General features: G+C 39.6%; 1 protein-coding gene across 1 annotated transcript in view; it reads right to left on the minus strand.

Moving 5' to 3' along the window:
- LOC126467803 (Fanconi anemia group I protein-like) overlaps positions 1-18917 on the minus strand; it is a 269273-nt gene that overhangs the window by 40587 nt on the left and 209769 nt on the right. Inside the window, exons 19-21 of the mRNA XM_050096494.1 lie at positions 15823-15993; positions 2676-2859; positions 2360-2576 (exon numbers count right to left, since the gene is read on the minus strand). Coding sequence (XP_049952451.1) covers positions 2360-2576; positions 2676-2859; positions 15823-15993 — 572 coding nt within the window. The remainder of the gene's footprint in view (positions 1-2359; positions 2577-2675; positions 2860-15822; positions 15994-18917) is intronic.

Here is an 18917-nt window from a genome sequence, read left to right on the forward strand (position 1 = left end):
TACAGACAGACTGCCAGTATGGGATTATCTGCACAGTGTTTGATTATTGGTTGGTTGGTCCATGATGCAATAATTACATAAGGAAAGGTTAGGATGTTACCATGTAGAGGGGGAACTGTGTCTGAGAGGTGATAGGTGTAGCATCAGGAGGTTGTGCTGGGGGAAGGGGAAGGGTGAAAGGACAATGCAGATGCATCAGCAGGATAGAAGGCATGTTTAGTACTGGAAGAGAAAGAAGGGAGTGGTGTAGACAGGTGGAGGACAGGGCCTACTGAAAGCTGAGGCCTGGGTTGACAAGAACAAAGGCTATGTCACAAGGACAGTTCCCACCTGCACAATTCAGCAATTCTATATTTTTCTTCCCCCTCCCCCCACTGTGCCTCCTATCTGCAACTCAATACTCACTTCATGTGATGTGTAACGATCTTATCCTTTCCATATTATTGTTGGTTGGTAAGGTGGTGGACTGAAGACATTCTATTTTAGGAGAATAAAATTACATCTACTTAGGTTCTTGTTACCTCCTAGAGTGGTCATAAGAAGTGCAATACATATTTAAACACTTTTCTGCAAAGTGAATCAGAACTAAATTCTGCTAAAATTGTTTGTACATATTTTAATTACTCACAGGTATCCACTAATAAAAAAATCATTAGAATCCTTGCAGTGGTAAAACTTATTACACAAGCTTTTGTTTCTATCATTCCATGTATGATTTCTGGACTATTGGCTGAATGTCTAACCTAATGTGAGCAAACTCAGCTGGCTTCCAAAACTGAAGAGAGACTTACAGAATGTGAACTCCAAGCTTTTCCTAACATATAGTCTGTTCCAACAGTTTGTACGACTGTGGCAAGTTACAATTGTCCAAACCAGCTGACCACCTGGCTGCATTTCATGTAAATATTACAACATGCCTACACAACTCAGAGCATAAATACAAATTACTTCTTCTCCCTCTTTATTGAATTCATAATTTTCAGGAAGGTCACGGGATGTAATGGCACCAGACATTAGAAAATAAAAATGAGTTAAGTAGATAAGTTTTCCTGCAGACACTGTTCGTGTGGTAGAGGTAATGGTACATTATATTCTATACACAATGTCCAACACTGCTGACTGTTAATGTTCGCTACTTAGGCTATGTATAAGGAACTGGAAAAACTGGTCTGCATTCTTCCTCAATCTGTGATGAATATAGACAAGTACTACCGGCCAGAAGGGTCATCCACTTCTGAAACTCAAAGAGAATATGGAACTTGATGAAGAAATGACATTTGAGAATTAATAAATCACTGATGCCAATAAGCAATGAAGAAGAACTGGCAATATGGCAAGGAAGTACGGCAGTGTTGCCCCCACCCGACGCCGATGCCGCCGCTGCCACCGCTGAAGCTGCCGCCACCGCCGATCACCAGGCTAAGTGTTGTATTAAGGGGGTAAGATGTCAAACGGGACGACTTGGAGCAGGAGAGACACCACAGGACATTTTAATTTCCACTGTCTATACTTTTAAAAATAAATTCATAAAACTTTGTCAGAATGACCAGAAAAGATTCAGGATTTACACTTATACTGGTGGAAGTTCAAAAATATAAGAAAATAATTTATTTTTTTTTGACATTTGTATTTCACCTTTTTTTCACTTACCATTGGCTGCATTTGTTGCTATAGGTACACTTTTCTTCATAAGTAAGGGAGATCCTTCAATGAATTTTGCACAGCTTACAAACCTTACTTACAGGTGTATGAAACTCTAGAATTTTTCAAATCTATTTAAAACTGTGGTAAAAATTGAAATGATTAACTACAAAATTTGAATTTTTTCTAAACATGAAGTTTAAAATATAACAGCACATTCACTTTTTCATAAATTAAATAATTTCTAGAGTTTCATACACCTCTAAGTATGGTTTGTATCCTGTGCAAAATTCATCGAAGAATCTCTCTTACTTATGAAGAAACGTGTACCTATAGCAACAAACGCAGCCAATAGAAGTGAAAAAATGATGAACTTTCACATGTAAAAAAAATTATTTTGTTATGTTTTTGAACTTCCACTGCTATGATTGTAAATCCTGAATCCTTCCTGGTCATGCTGACACAGTTTTATGAATTTATTCGTTAAGTATGGACAGCGGAAATTAAAATGTCATGTGGTGTCTCTCCTGCTCCAAGACGGCCCATTTGACATTCTGCCCCCCTTAAGGCAGTATGGAGGTATTTATAGCTACACTATGTGAAATATGTAAAACAGCTTTTTTTTAATGGCAATAATGTAAATAATTATATTTTAGAGGGACAATAAATTGCCGAAGTTATTATTTGAGGAGGAGGAGGAGGAAAAGCAACAACTTACCTTGCTGTCTGAAATGCTGGATCCAGCTTCGATGATCTTATGCAAAAATATTTTGTCAATGTTATAAGAGTTGTGTACAGAGAAGTCAGCAGCCTAAATAATGTTGCACTTGAATTTCCAGCTGGTACTGCCATTTTTGTGAGGTTATTAATAACAGTAACATAATGACTTACATGGCAGCAGACATCACGTTCTTTGCTTTTTAAAAATTCTTGGCCTATATGCAAACAAAAATACTATAGTTAGATTCCTCATAAAACTGTATGTATTTATATGTTTCTGTTTCTGAGCACAAAATAAAGATATTTATACTTACGTGATTCAATACTATACTCTGAAGAATATGCTCGTGCTGTGTATTCTGACTGCAGCCTTTCAACAACCCAGTTAATATCAGAAAGGCTAATGCGCAGCACATTACAAAAAGCAATGAGAGCAGCATCTTTGGAATTATCAGTCAAAACACCAAATCGAGTGAATTTGTCTTTCCCAGCAGTTGCCTAATTAAAGAAGATAAAGATATATTATCAAATAAAAACAATGGAAAATCCTGGATGGCATAACAATACAAAAAGGATACACTGCTATTTACCAAGTGGAGGAAGTGTTGAATGCCAGACAGGCACATTTAATAAAAACTCAACATATTATTTATTTTTCCCCATCAAAATAAGATTTTCTGAACTGCACATATGGGGGGTGTTCCTTACAACATATCCTTTGTTTGTGTAACAGTCCTGGCCTCAACCTACGCTACTCCTTGTCCTCTCCACCTGTCACTACCCCATTCCTTACTCCCATTACAACACTACCCCACACACTCTCGTTCATGCCACATACATAGTCTTTCCTCCTCCTCTCCTCTCGCCTTTGCAACCCTCGGCACAGCCTTCTAATGCTGTACTTAGCAGCCTACTGCCATCTCCTGACCACTTGCAAGCTCCCATCAGCAGCACTAGATCTTCCCTCATCCCTGTGTGTGTGTGTGTGTGTGTGTGTGTGTGTGTGTGTGTGTGTGTGTGTTCTCTCTTTCTAAGTCTGATTAAATACTTATTCAAATAGCTAAATATCTAGCAGTCTTTATTCAATGTGCCTGTCTGCCACTTAACACCACTGCTATGTGGCAAGGGGCAATCTGTCCTTTTCATATTGTTGTTAATATTACAGTAAGTTTTTCTCTAAAAACTTAGCTAAAAAAGATGAAATACAATAGATACAGAATTAACAACACTAGTTCCATTAATTTTTGGTGTATCAGAAATGAGCACTGTAAATCAAAATTTTATCCAACTGTTGTGTCATAGGTCACCCACAGTGACTGGCTTGCATCTCTGGCAGTTGCATGAAACCCGTTACTCATTTTTTTTTTTACTGCTCCTCTTTTTTGTGTACCAGAGAGACTACATAAAGAACTGTTTATATCTCCGTCTCCATTCAGAAAACTGAATGGTGTATTATGAAGCTAAATTTAACACTGTTTGCTTATAAAGGTATGTGATTTCCAATGCATTGCAACATTGAACATACAGTTGTAAGGAAACATGTACTGCTGCAATTAGACCCAATGGAATATTCTCATACAGTTGCAGTAGTAGCTTCAAAACTATTGAAGAGTTATTCTTTTAATTTTTGAGCATCAATAGGTGGTTTTCCACCATAAGACTCAGCTCTCTTTGCTCTGGACTTAGATATTCTCTTACATTGTTGAACTGCATACTGAATTGTTAGTGTACTTTGCACACTTTCATTCAATACTCTCATATGGCACGATCTTCTGTGGCAATGCAGCTAAGCTAAAAAAGGATTTGTTTTGCAGTTGTGAGCAGGAAGAATATTGTCTTAAGTCTATAACCAAATACCTCGCAGGAGCCCCTTCAAGAACCTTGAGTTTCTTACTTCCACATACCAATTCATTTATTAAATCCACAGTTTTTGGTGGTTATTAATAAGAGTGAATTCTGGATAACTGTCACAATAAAAACAATAATAATAATAATAATAATAATAATAATAATAATAATATACTGGAACAGAACCATTATCACAGATAAAACAACACCACATAACAAACCTGACATCATACTCACCAATAAAAAGAAGAAATTAACACAACTAATTGAAATATCCAATATACTGGAACAGAACCATTATAACAGATAAAACAACAACACATAACAAACCTGACATCATGCTCACCAATAAAAAGAAGAAATTAACACAACTAATTGAAATATCCATACCCAATACAACAAATATACAGAAGAAAACGGGAGAAAATATTGAAAAATACATCCAACTGGCTGAGGAAGTCAAGGACATGTGGCATCAGGATAAAGTTGTCATTATACCAGTTGTACTATCAACTACAGGAGTCATACCACACAATATCCACCAGTACATCAACACAATACAGCTACATCCAGAGGTATATATACAACTACAGAAATCTGTAATTACTGATACATGTTCAATTACCTGAAAGTTCCTAAATGCAATGTAACATATACCGTACAGTTAAAAGGAAGTCACACTCAATCAAGGTCCGCATCACTTTCCATTTTTAACCAGACATAACGTCTGAGAAAGGAAAGAAATAATAATAATAATAATAATAATAATAATAATAATAATATCCTCACAGACTTTGCATTTCTGTCTGTGGTCCAGAAGGGAGTTTCATATTGTACAAAAAAATCATTAACATGTTGCATCAGACAAGACACTGGGAATCCCAGCTATTAAAACATAAAAGACTATCCTACTAACCACTCTTCATATAATTTATCTGGACATGGGAATGTAAATTTGAGTTAGCACTAATGTTCATGTTGTAAAGATTTTAACTTTTCTCTCAATACACACAGCTGATAGCATTCTCTGAAATCACTGGAAGTACACAAATTCCTTGGGTGAATGAGAAGAAGAAGAAGAAGAAGAAGAAGAAGAAAACAGCAGCTGAGCAGTCCAAGAGGACGAACACAGATATTTTGTCAAAGTAACTGATATTCCACTAAGCATATCTTTGTGATTTATAACATTAAAAATAATAATCAAGAAATAATTAATTTAATCAACAATGTAAGTAACTCCCTGGCAAGTTCTCTGCTGACTGAATGTAGCAATATTACGAAAAGGATAGTTGCTACTCACCGTATAGCAAAGCACACACACACACCAAAATGCATATGTGCACAAATGCAACTCACACACTTATGACCACAGTCTCTGGCTGCTGAGGCCAGACTGAAAGCAGCAGTGGATGATGGGAGAAGCAACCAGGTGGTGGGGATAAGGAGGCAGCTAGGGTGGGGAGGGGGAGATATAGCTCCAGCTTCCTCCTTACCCCCACCAGCCGGTTGCTTCTCCCACCATTCACCGCTGCTCGCAGTCTGGCCTCAGCAGCCAGAGATTGTGGTCATGTGTGAGTGAGATGCGTTTGTGCGCGCGTGCGTTTGTGTGTGTGTGTGTCTTTTGTCTACTTCTGACAAAGGCCTCGTTGGCCGAAACCTCACTTCTTGACAGTCTTTTTGTTGTACCTATCTCTGGCCCAACATCTCCGCTATATGGCGCACTGCAACTATACTTTTCGTAATACTGCTACATTCCATCTTGGATTTTCCACTGTCTCTACTGACTAAGCTATTTCAGGTACTATTACAACCCACTCTCACAGTTTTAGTTCTGCCAGTATCTCTCTCCTACTCTCTAAACTTCCCAGAAAATTTCCAGCAAACCTTGAGGTACTAGCACACCTGGTAGAAAGGATGGGTTGTTAAGTTGTGCCTTGAGAGCCTAGTCAACAGAACATTTGCCTGCAAAATGCGCAGGTTCTGGGTTCGAGTCTCAGCTCGGTACCCTACTTCAGTCTGCCAGAAAGTTTCAAACCACCACACACATTGTTCCAAGGTGAAAATTGATTCTGGAACCAATTAAAAGAATTAACATTATTTTTAATTGGTTGTTAGTACATTTTACAGAAGCAGTTTGCAATAGCTGCTTCTAACCATTAAAGTATAAATGGACAACTTTTACAAACCTGAAGACTTCACTTTGTGGTGGCATCTTTGGGATTGACGTATGAGTAAATATCTGTTCAGTGGACACCAAATCCACATGAAAGTAGCTATATGTACAACTATACAAATTTTGCGAATATTGTCTTACAATGTAAGGATATTTTCTCTCATTACATTTCTTCATTCAAATGGACATACTGGAAAATTGTGCCATCATAAAATTATTTATTTTGGATAATTTTAATGTCATCAGAAATTCATCAAAGGTGATGAAAGTCTATAAGGCCTCAGCTCCATCGTCTCTAACAGTAAAGAAATGGGTGTCTGAATTGAAATCTGGCATTACTTCTGAATGTGCACTAGGTGGCCAACACTATAGCACAAGAAAGAGTATGGTACATTTTACACAAAGAATTAATAGTGACTACACACTGTGAAAGACGGGTCCACACTTACTGAATGCTGGCCAAAAGCATATAAATATAAATGAATTGCTTAGCAAGCTAGGACTGTTTTAGAATGAATCCATCTGATTTTGTGAGTCAGTTTGTTTCTGTGAACACCAATCCACTTTCCACTGTTTCCCACCAGTAAAAAAATAAAAATAAAAAAAAAAGGTAAATGGTGGAAGTCGGTTGTTCTGCAGCAATAATGGTACAGTTGATGTAAATTAAATGAAGAAAAAAGAAAAGAAAAAAATACTGGCAGGGGGAGGGGGAGTGGTGGGGCAGAGAAACGAGGGAGGGGGGGGGGGGGGGGAGTACAATGACAGTATAACATCCTGTTAAAGGTTGGTTGGTTGACTTAAAGCGGGGAGGGGGAAGGGACAAACTGCTTGGTCATCAGTCCCCATCCTGCTAAAGACATGATCATTAGAGATGGAAAAGTTGCTCAGTTTGGAGGAAGAGGGGCAGAAAATTGCCCGTGACCAGCGAAAAAACCATCACAATTTTGGGAAATTGCGGAACACCTAAAACTGGATGGCTAAATGGAGATTCGAACAGCCGATCTCCAAAATACATGTCCAATGTTTAGCACTACACAACCTTGATAGGTAGTTGATGCTCAGTGTTGTCAGGACTGCAAAAGGAATTATTCTTGATTACCTTGAAAAGGATGAAACAATGCCTGATGAATGCTACGCAAGTGAAATGGATGAAGACATATGAGACTGAAAAGAAAGAAAATTATATTTCTTCGGGACAACACAACTGCCCACTTTAGCAAAAGGAAAACTTGTGTATTATAATTGTGTACTGTTGAACATCTGGTCTTTTAACTGAATTTCACATTCTCAGATTTGACAAAATTTATAGGCTGGAAAACAAATTTGAATCCACTGGGGAGGTTAGTGCAGTTACAACTGAGTAATGCACAGTTCTAGGGCTGCAATTTAGAGGTAGAAAGTACTATCTGGAAAAAAGAAAACCACATAAAAGAAGATGTTTTCCAATGAAATAAGAGGTTTTGCTTTAAAATGTGGTACAACGGTGGTTATAATTTAATAATAAATGACTGGAACAACGATTTCAAAACTGTTCCACCTGAAAGGAAGGCTTTCCTCAATTTACGGAAACTTTTTTTGAGAAAAGCAGATCTGCAGCAGTCTGCCACTTGTCGGTTGGCCACCAATAAGTGATGAAACTAAGAACACTTTACTAACATTTACCTAGAGTCCTAAAAAGCCTACTCATAGATTAACTGTAAAACAGCATATTTCTAGAACTTCTGTGTGGAAGATTTCATACAAGGCCAAAAATCAAACATTACACGCCTCGTCTCATACACGGGCTATTGGGAAACAATCCTGATCTTGGCTTCAATCTTGTGAGGCAATGTTTAATGAATCAAGAGATGGTGATAACGAGTTGTTTTCTAACATAATTTGGAGCAACGATGCTACTTTCAAATTATCAGACCATGTCAACAGACACAGCTGCACCTAATGTATGCTGAGAACCATATAACTTTTTTGGAGAGGCAATTAAATCAATCTGGTGTTACTGTTTGGGAAGGTGTTTCATACTGTAGAGTAATTATGCCTTGGACGTTTGATGGAGCAGTAACTGCAGTGAACTACCTGGAAATGTTGACAACCTATGCCATACTGGGAACACAAAAAAAATCTATGACACCTTCCACTCACTTTACTTTCAAAATTATGAAGTCCCACTGCATTACACAACAGCTGTGCGGAACTATGTTGTTGAGGTATTTGGTGGGAAAGTTATTATACAGCAAGGGCAATGGAAATGCCATCCAGTTCCACTGACCTTACACCAAGGGTTTTCGTCCATTGGGGCATGTTAAAAATAAAATGTATGCTGCAAAAATGCTAACAATTGAGGGCTTGAAAGAAGCTACTTACAATGCTTTTGAAGACACTGATTCTAATACATGACTGTGTAAACAAGTATGCTAATGTGGTTCAGGACATCTGGCGAAATGTATCAACAACGATGGAAAACGATTGGAAAAGAATGTTATAAATAATCCTGTAGCTTCAATAAAGTGTTCAGTTATTTCAGAATTCCAATTGTTTGTTTTGTATTCAATTAGGTGATTTTTCAATACGGTTTCAGCATGGATCAATCTTGGAAACTGGTTTTTCCATTGGTCAGCTCACATTACATTTGTTCAGTGCTGCTTTCTGCAACGATTGTAGGCAGGTCGGACTAGAGTATGTGCACCAGTGTCCTTCAGAATGAAGTGCCCATTTGGCTCAATGATACCAATTTAAGAACAAGGCAAGTAATGTGGATACATCAGGATGGTGTAGCCAGCACTGCACCGAATCAGTGTGCTGAGCAGCACGGGATCTTTTTCCCAATAAAACAATAGACAGACGCTGGCTGGTCGATGGTCAGCTAGGTCGCCCGATCTATCTGTCCTTGACTTCTATTTCTGAGATACAATAAAGGATATGGCATATGCAGAACAATGCAAAAACACTGACAAAATGAGAAATCACATCAGGCTGGCCTTGTCTGTACTGGATAGGTCAAATGATGTACTGTGTGCTGCAGCTAGCAGTTCTAGCTGAGCATAAAACGAAAATAAAAGAATGACACCATAAATATGTGATTAATTTTGATTTTGTCTTTTTCTATTCCCCCACCTCCCAAGCATTTGTTGGCTACTTTACCTAGATTAGACTTTATGATCTTCTATGTTATATAAACTGTTAATTCATCATGGGTCTACAATGAAGAATCGATAATAAAGTAGCAAAAGAACCTCATTTTTTACTATGGAATGCAAATCAGTGACAGAAAACTGCTTTTGTAGGAACTAAGTAATTTATTGAGTATTTAGTTGGTCAGGATCTGCTGTGGAGGCATATAGTATGTGACACATTACGTACATTAAAAATGTTTCATCTACTTTGTGTTATGTTTCATTAATCCCAAACCTTCTTAAAATTCAGTAGATATTAATGTGTTTAATTTTGATTTTGTCTTTTTCTATTCCCCCCCCCCCCCCCCCCACCTCCCAAGCATTTGTTGGCTACTTTACCTAGATTAGACTTTATGATCTTCTATGTTATATAAACTGTTAATTCATCATGGGTCTACAATGAAGCATCGATAATAAAGTAGCAAAAGAACCTCATTTTTTACTATGGAATGCAAATCAGTGACAGAAAACTGCTTTTGTAGGAACTAAGTAATTTATCGAGTATTTAGTTGGTCAGGATCTGCTGTGGAGGCATATAGTATGTGACACATTACGTACATTAAAAATGTTTCATCTACTTTGTGTTATGTTTCATTAATCCCAAACCTTCTTAAAATTCAGTAGATATTAATGTGTTAGGGATATGGAAACTGAAACACACGGCCGTTACTTAAAATCGTCTAGAAAGTGATACTGCATTACTGTGTACTACTGTATTACTACAGTGACTACATGGATTTTTCTCAATAAGTCTCTAGTGCAGTGGATACCCGCAACAGACACTGAAGAATCAGTAACCATTTGTTCGCCACATCTTTGATGTCTGACTTGCCCCTTCCTGTCTCGTGTGCCACGAAGCCGCACTGTGTGCTACTGACATGCAGCAGCACTACTTAGCTGCTGTTGTAGTACTAGTTATTTTCACTTAATACAATTTGGAGCCCACTAATGATGCCTATTATTACAGAGAGGCTGTACTTTTCCCTAATCATCATCACATTTATTTAGGCCTGTTGGAAACTCTCATTTTGATCTCACCAACTTTATCATAGTGGTAAGTATGTATTTTCTTCCTTGCATCAAATTTTGCTCCTACAACAAGATGCAGCATTTCAGCTGATAGATACTGGACAGAGGTGAATGTTTCAATCAAAGTTCTGATTGATATCTTGTGTAGCTCTCATTGGGATTACTGTCTTTAAACGACCTTTCCTTTCATGTGTTGGCATTCTCAGACCTGCTACATAGAAGTTATTACTGTCCAACTACTTTTAAATGCTCTAGATGTTTAGCTTGTAACTACCTAACATTTGTTGCTTTCATTCTGATGGCACTGATAATTCTTGAGATGAATCCTTATGCTCTCTCAACTGACTGTTGAATTATATCATCGTTCTCACAGTATTCTAGTCAACCATAGAGTTTCTTGTTGCGTCTTAATTCAGTACTGATCTCTTTCTTGAATATGCTCTACAATTTTCCTCAAGGTCTTTCTGATCCAGTTTTCTCAAAATTCAATGATAATCCATTTCCCTTGAATCATCACAACAGCAAATGTCAAAATAGTTCTTACACACCATTCCCTCTCCCACACTACGGAAGTGAGCTAGTATCTCATCTGTGAAGGACTGGGTGTCGATGAAATACTAAAATTCTGCCCCTCTGAAATCCTCTTAAAGGTTCTCAATTTCTGTGTCCTGCTATCATTTTATTTTTGTGTTTTCTTCTTGGTGTCCCTGACACATGTCGGTTACTCCATGGAGACACTTCTACTTAATCCCTTGATCATAGTTGTTCCAAAAGTGTTGCTCTTTATTTAAGTCAAATTTTATCTGAAGTTCTCGTCACAATAATTCAAACTAAAGATAAATATATTACTTTAAAAAATCAGTTAGTTTACAGAAGGAGTGATCACAGAGGAAAACGTTAAATTTCTATACCCGTATCATATTTAGAAGAGAGATTGAGTATGTTAAAAGTTTTCTTATGGGTGGCCAAGGAAAACATTTTGTACACACTGCCACTCAGAATCAACATGAAAAGGGCTCAGCAGGGTGTCATAAATAGTGTCAATGAAACCACCTCTTTTCCTTGGGGGCCTTGAGACCACACATTTAGCAGTAAAAAATGACAGTTCACAAGCGAGAGGACAACGTTCTTGACAACCGAACACACTGCTGACACTCATATGTTTCAACCCTTCTCCAATAACATTGTGGGGCTGCATCCCCATTCAACATGACTGCACCAATTTGGAGTGCAGTGCAACTGCAGTTTTGGCTTTTGTGTACAGGTTAGAACCACTAGAAACTGTTCGAAAACATTCGGCAAAATTTGAACATTATCTGAAGCATCAAAGGATGCTTATGGATTTGCAGCTCTCCTGTTTCATGATCAAGGGAGGGTGTGACACTGAAACGTTTATGAATAAAATGCCAAAAGGTCCCTCTATGATCCCCCCTCCCAGTTCAGCAACACCCTCGGGGTACATGCTCATCTTTACTGAGAATTTTTAAAACGTGCCTTTACAGAGACAACCTGCACAGTAGTCCTAGGTGCATGCAGGCAGGCATCTGGAATTGGTGGGACGTCAAGAGGTTGCATGCCCACCAACACCTAGTACTATTTGCAGGTTGTCTCTGTAAAGGCACATTTTTAAAATTCTCAGTAAAGATGGGCATGTGCCAACGACATCATTGCCAACGTGACGGGGATCTTAGAGGGACACCTTTGCATTTCATTCACACATGTGTCAGTGTCAGACACTTTTGTGATCTGTGATCACGCCACAGTAGGGTGTGAAACAGGAGGGCTGAAAATACATAAGCACTCTTGCTCCTTCGGATCAAGTTTGATTTTTTTGAATACCATCTCGTGGTTCTAGTCAATACACAAGAGCGAAACTTGCGTTCATACTGCAATCCACAGGGGTGCAATCACACTGAATGGGGATGCAGTCCCACAATGTCCTAACATCTGGTGGTGTCGGTACTGTCACAGGTCATCAAGAATGTCGCCTTCTTGCTCATCGCACTGTGAACTGTTGTTTTTGATCGCAAAAGTGTGGAAATCAACTCTGCATGGGAAGTGGTGGTTTCACTGATGGATTTTTTGCCATTACTGAAGTCTGTTCATGTTGATTCTGAGAGAGAGTGGGGATGATGTTTCCTCAGCTACCTATAAGAAAACTGCACAATTTCAATGCTAGATGAGTTTTGGTCTCCATCACAAATCCTCAAAAGAAATCGTGAAATGTGGATAAGACAGGGTGCGAAACTTTCTGCACTGGGCAGAACTGTGGTGAAATTTAGTGCCAATGCGACATCATTAACCCACCTTACACGTCACATGAACTTCTGAGCTCTTGCCTTTTCTTCAATGGGTCAACACCTTTATGTTTGAAGCAATGTCGAGCCTGAGGTTGATGTCACAGGGTGCTGCACTTCTGCAGTATTAGGAAGGTTGTAGGTACCTCTGAGCCAAATTTCGAAGTTCTGCATCACTATAGGGACAATTAAGGGGATTCGAGGAAGTGATCCTTCAGATGTGTTGTGCACTGTACTTCAAAACATAAATCACTGTATATTATGCATAGCAGCTCCATGTCCCATTCTCCAGTCTGTATGTGAAAGCTAATCTAAAGAACTACTGTACGGATTTTGGTACAGTTTTCACAAGGGATGTTTGCATAAATAATTAATAAATATTTCATGCAAATTGGCTGATATGTGCTGAATTTTTCTGTCAGCATGTAGAGACTATTGTCAGAACTACAACAGGGATTTTGATACAGCTTACACTAGTTCGACTGCTTCATGAGGAAGGTTTGTTATCATAATTTGTTATCACTGCACAAGATCTAAGGTTATCACTGCACAAGATCTAAGTAGATACTTAGTGGTACACATACGAAGTTGGGGCAGGTGTGTGTGTGTGTGTTTTAGTTGTAATAACATATATATATATATAAAAAAAACAAAGATGAGGTGACTTACCGAACAAAAGCGCTGGCAGGTCGATAGACACACAAACATACACACAAAATTCAAGCTTTCGCAACAAACTGTTGCCTCATCAGGAAAGAGGGAAGGAGAGGAGAAGACGAAAGGAAGTGGGTTTTAAGGGAGAGGGTAAGGAGTCATTCCAATCCCGGGAGCGGAAAGACTTACCTTAGGGGGAAAAAAGGACGGGTATACACTCGCACACATGCACATATCCATCCACACATACAGACACAAGCAGACATATTTAAAGACAAAGAGTTTGGGCAGAGATGTCAGTCGAGGCAGAAGTGTAGAGGCAAAGAAGTCGTTGAACGACAGGTGAGGTATGAGTGGCGGCAACTTGAAATTAGCGGAGATTGAGGCCTGGCGGATGACGAGAAGAGAGGATATACTGAAGGGCAAGTTCCCATCTCCGGAGTTCGGATGGGTTGGTGTTGGTGGGAAGTATCCAGATAACCCGGACGGTGTAACACTGTGCCAAGATGTGCTGGCTGTGCACCAAGGCATGTTTAGCCACAGGGTGATCCTCATTACCAACAAACACTGTCTGCCTGTGTCCATTCATGCGAATTGACAGTTTGTTGCTGGTCATTCCCACATAGAATGCATCACAGTGTAGGCAGGTCAGTTGGTAAATCACGTGGGTGCTTTCACACATGGATCTGCCTTTGATCGTGTACACCTTCCGGGTTACAGGACTGGAGTAGGTGGTGGTGGGAGGGTGCATGGGACAGGTTTTGCATCGGGGGCGGTTACAAGGATAGGAGCCAGAGGGTAGGGAAGGTGGTTTGGGGATTTCATAGGGATGAACTAACAGGTTACGAAGGTTAGGTGGACGGCGGAAAGACACTCTTGGCGAAGTGGGGAGGATTTCATGAAGGATGGATCTCATTTCAGGGCAGGATTTGAGGAAGTCGTATCTCTGCTGGAGAGCCACATTCAGAGTCTGGTCCAGTCCCGGAAAGTATCCTGTCACAAGTGGGGCACTTTTGTGGTTCTTCTGTGGGGGATTCTGGGTTTGAGGGGACGAGGAAGTGGCTCTGGTTATTTGCTTCTGTACCAGGTCGGGAGGATAGTTGCGGGATGCGAAAGCTGTTTTCAGGTTGTTGGTGTAATGATTCAGGGATTCCGGACTGGAGCAGATCCGTTTGCCACGAAGACCTAGGCTGTAGGGAAGGGACCGTTTGATGTGGAATGGGTGGCAGCTGTCACAATTGAGGTACTGTTGCTTGTTGGTGGGTTTGATGTGGACGGACGTGTCAAGTTGGCCATTGGACAGGTGGAGGTCAACGTCAAGGAAAGTGGCATGGGATTTGGAGTAGGACCAGGTGAATCTGATGGAACCAAAGGAGTTGAGGTTGGAGAGGAAATTCTTGAGTTCTTCTTCACTGTGAGTCCAGATCATGAAGATGTCATCAATAAATCTGTACCAAACTTTGGGCTGGCAGACTTGGGTAACCAAGAAGGCTTCCTCTAAGCGACCCATGAATAGGTTGGCGTACGAGGGGGCCATCCTGGTACCCATGGCTGTTCCCTTTAATTGTTGGTATGTCTGGCCTTCAAAAGTGAAGAAGTTGTGGGTCAGGATGAAGCTGGCTAAGGTAATGAGGAAAGAGGTTTTAGGTAGGGTGGCAGGTGATCGGCGTGAAAGGAAATGCTCCATCACAGCGAGGCCCTGGACGTGCGGAATATTTGTGTATAAGGACGTGGCATCAATGGTTACAAGGATGGTTTCCGGGGGTAACAGATTGGGTAAGGATTCCAGGCATTCAAGGAAGTGTTTGGTGTCCTTGATGAAGGATGGGAGACTGCATGTAATGGGTTGAAGGTGTTGATCTACGTAGGCAGAGATACGTTATAGAATGATATCTGACAAGAGAATCTAATTCCAACTGCATATCTGTTGAATGGTCTTCATGTGTCTGTATTATATTAAATGATAGTGAGGGAGTATGCCAAAGCCCTATTAAAAGCTTATGAATGTGGATCTAAATAATGAGAATGAAAGAATCCAAAATCACATGAGGAGATAGAACTCAGTTTTCAAATCAGGTGGGAAATAAATATAAGATGTTACTACAAGTGATAGACAGGTTGTTTCTTTTTGTACTTATCATCTTAAAAATTTTGTTCCTGTCTCTTACCTAAATGCTGGAAATAGAATTTAATCTAAAACATTTTTTGTTGATTGTGTTACACACTATTTATAAACGGTAGAATAAAATAAACAGTAGCTTAAGGCGTTACCATTTTTACTAATACCAACCTCTTCAGTAGCCCCATATATACTCAATAAATGGAGCGATATATGCCCAAAGATTGAACCAGCTGATTTATACAGAATAAACAGTCTGAATAGCAATAGCAAAATGCTCTTTGCTATTTTGACATTTTCAGTTGTTGTTTCCTGACAAAGTTCTTTTGCCCATTCATAGATCTGCAACAAAAACACTTGCTGGTTTACAATTTTTTAAGGAAACAGGCACATATATGAAAATCAACATGATAACTGAAATTATGGTTTCAGAACAACATGAAGAACACACACATGGTTGCCTCTAATGACATGGTTCAACAGCTGTCTTATCGCGGAAAGGTGAGTATAAGATGGAACACCATTGCAACAAATTTCTCCATGCTTATTATGCTAAAAGATAGTCAATCCTGATTATTTAGCTGTATATAAACCCTTTCTGATTTTCACGCTTTTTTCAATTTTTGGTCAAATCAGGAGTTGAGAAAAAGACCTGTTTAATATGACTGCAAATCACAAGTAAACAGTGTTACTAACCAATAATCCCAAAATTGAGCACTAAACATCGGATGTGACTTACAATAAAAAGTGTGGAAAGTTCTGCATCAGGAACACCTTAACTGAACAACACCAAACTGATAATTTTTGACACAACTGACAAACTACAGTGATTGAATTTAATATTTTAATAATAAAAACAGTTCTGATGGCAACAAATTTATTTGTATAAAACACTCTTGAACTACTTGCTGTCTTGCTGTGTCACCTAAGGACAAAACCTCGAGCTTTTGACGATTGCTTTCACTGTCTTTGTCAGGAGCAAAACCTCGAAAGCTCGAGGTTTTATCCTGAACTGACACAGCAACATGTCCAGGAATGTTGTATATAACAGAGCTGTTGCACAATACTTCATTCTCAACAAATTTATTATTTGTAATTCTGGTATCTGGCTTCAGTCTCTACATCTGTAGTAAAGCAATGGCTCTGAAATGTGTAGCATTTATAATGGGTGAAGTATGACAAAATTTACACACAAAACTAACATAAAATGATATATTTATTATATAAAATTGTGTGTTATCCAGATAATGTGAGAAGCCGGTTCATGGAGCTGCTGTGTAGCACCTATGAGTGCCTGTCTCACACTGCTAACTAACTAGCAGAGGCTAGGTGTTATAAATGGGAAATTCCACCCTCTATTCAAGATTAAAATCCACAAATATTGTGTGTAAAACCAGAAAAATGAATACTGGTGCATCAGCAGAATTCATAAAATCTGCTTCAAACTGTGTTAGATTTTACTCCTCCCCCCTCCACCAATAATTAAGCATAGTGCTGAAAAGATGGATTCGCCACAGGTAATAGCCCAGAAATTAGTGCCAAAACTATTCATTACAAAAAATATGTTGGTGCCATACTACACTAAAGGTGAAATTGATCACATCGCTCAAATTGTAAACAGTATGCATCCTTAGATGCAATGCAGAGCCTAATGCAAAGCACACTAATCTATTTCCTGCACTTGACAGTTATAAACAACACAGGTAACTTCAGTTCAGCATATTTATGAAACCTAAAAAAACAGATGCAGTTATTAATGCAAAATCATACCATCCATATACATATAAATGGGCCTTTTTTATATCTGTGGTTCATAGGGTGGGTAAATATGTCAACTATAGAAACACCCAGTCTGATCAGTATTGTATACATGGGCAATATTCTGGACAAGATAGGTCAGTTACTTCAAAGTATAACGTCACTTACAGATGAAACTGAAACAAACTTTAGGTAATCATCAGAATGAATTTTACTAGCCCAGTATTCATAATATTAAATGTAATGACTGTGATACACAATACACTGGATAGACAGGCTCCAATTTCTTTATCAGATTCAAAGAACATACCATTAGAGTTTATCTATATTTGGCCAGCGACTTTTTAATTGGGAACACTAAGCAGGCACTATAAATCACAGTTTAAAAAATATTGTGTAATACTCCAAAAAGTTAAGCACTGGAAGAAATAAAAATTTACAGCCCTCAGAAGTATTCGACTCAAAATTTGTTAAATGAGTAGAAAGACTTCAAGGAAAAACATTTCTATAACTTATTTGCTGAATTATTATCATTTCAACATACTGCTCTTCTATTTTACATTTTATGTTTTTAACATTTTTGGAATGTAAATAGTATGACGTACTTAAACAACACTGGTTTAAATAAATTTTTAATATCAGATGTGTGCATATAATAGAGTGGTTTACAATGAGAGATTATTTGACTAAATTTAAAGCAATAGATAACAGCAAATACACTCCTGGAAATGGAAAAAAGAACACATTGACACCGGTGTGTCAGACCCACCGTACTTGCTCCGGACACTGCGAGAGGGCTGTACAAGCAATGATCACACGCACGGCACAGCGGACACACCAGGAACCGCGGTGTTGGCCGTCGAATGGCGCTAGCTGCGCAGCATTTGTGCACCGCCGCCATCAGTGTCAGCCAGTTTGCCGTGACATACGGAGCTCCATCGCAGTCTTTAACACTGGTAGCATGCCGCGACAGCGTGGACGTGAACCGTATGTGCAGTTGACGGACTTTGAGCGAGGGCGTATAGTGGGCGTATAGTGCGGGAGGCCGGGTGGACGTACTGCCGAATTGCTCAACACGTGGGGCGTGAGGTCTCCACAGTACATCGATGTTGTCGCCAGTGGTCGGCGGAAGGTGCACGTGCCCGTCGACCTGGGACCGGACCGCAGCGACGCACGGATGCACGCCAAGACCGTAGGATCCTACGCAGTGCCGTAGGGGACCGCACCGCCACTTCCCAGCAAATTAGGGACACTGTTGCTCCTGGGGTATCGGCGAGGACCATTCGCAACCGTCTCCATGAAGCTGGGCTACGGTCCTGCACACCGTTAGGCCGTCTTCCGCTCACGCCCCAACATCGTGCAGCCCGCCTCCAGTGGTGTCGCGACAGGCGTGAATGGAGGGACGAATGGAGACATGTCGTCTTCAGCGATGAGAGTCGCTTCTGCCTTGGTGCCAATGATGGTCGTATGCGTGTTTGGCGCCGTGCAGGTGAGCGCCACAATCAGGA

The sequence above is a fragment of the Schistocerca serialis genome, chromosome 1 (genome assembly GCF_023864345.2).
Source record: "Schistocerca serialis cubense isolate TAMUIC-IGC-003099 chromosome 1, iqSchSeri2.2, whole genome shotgun sequence".
Lineage (NCBI taxonomy): Eukaryota > Metazoa > Arthropoda > Insecta > Orthoptera > Acrididae > Schistocerca > Schistocerca serialis.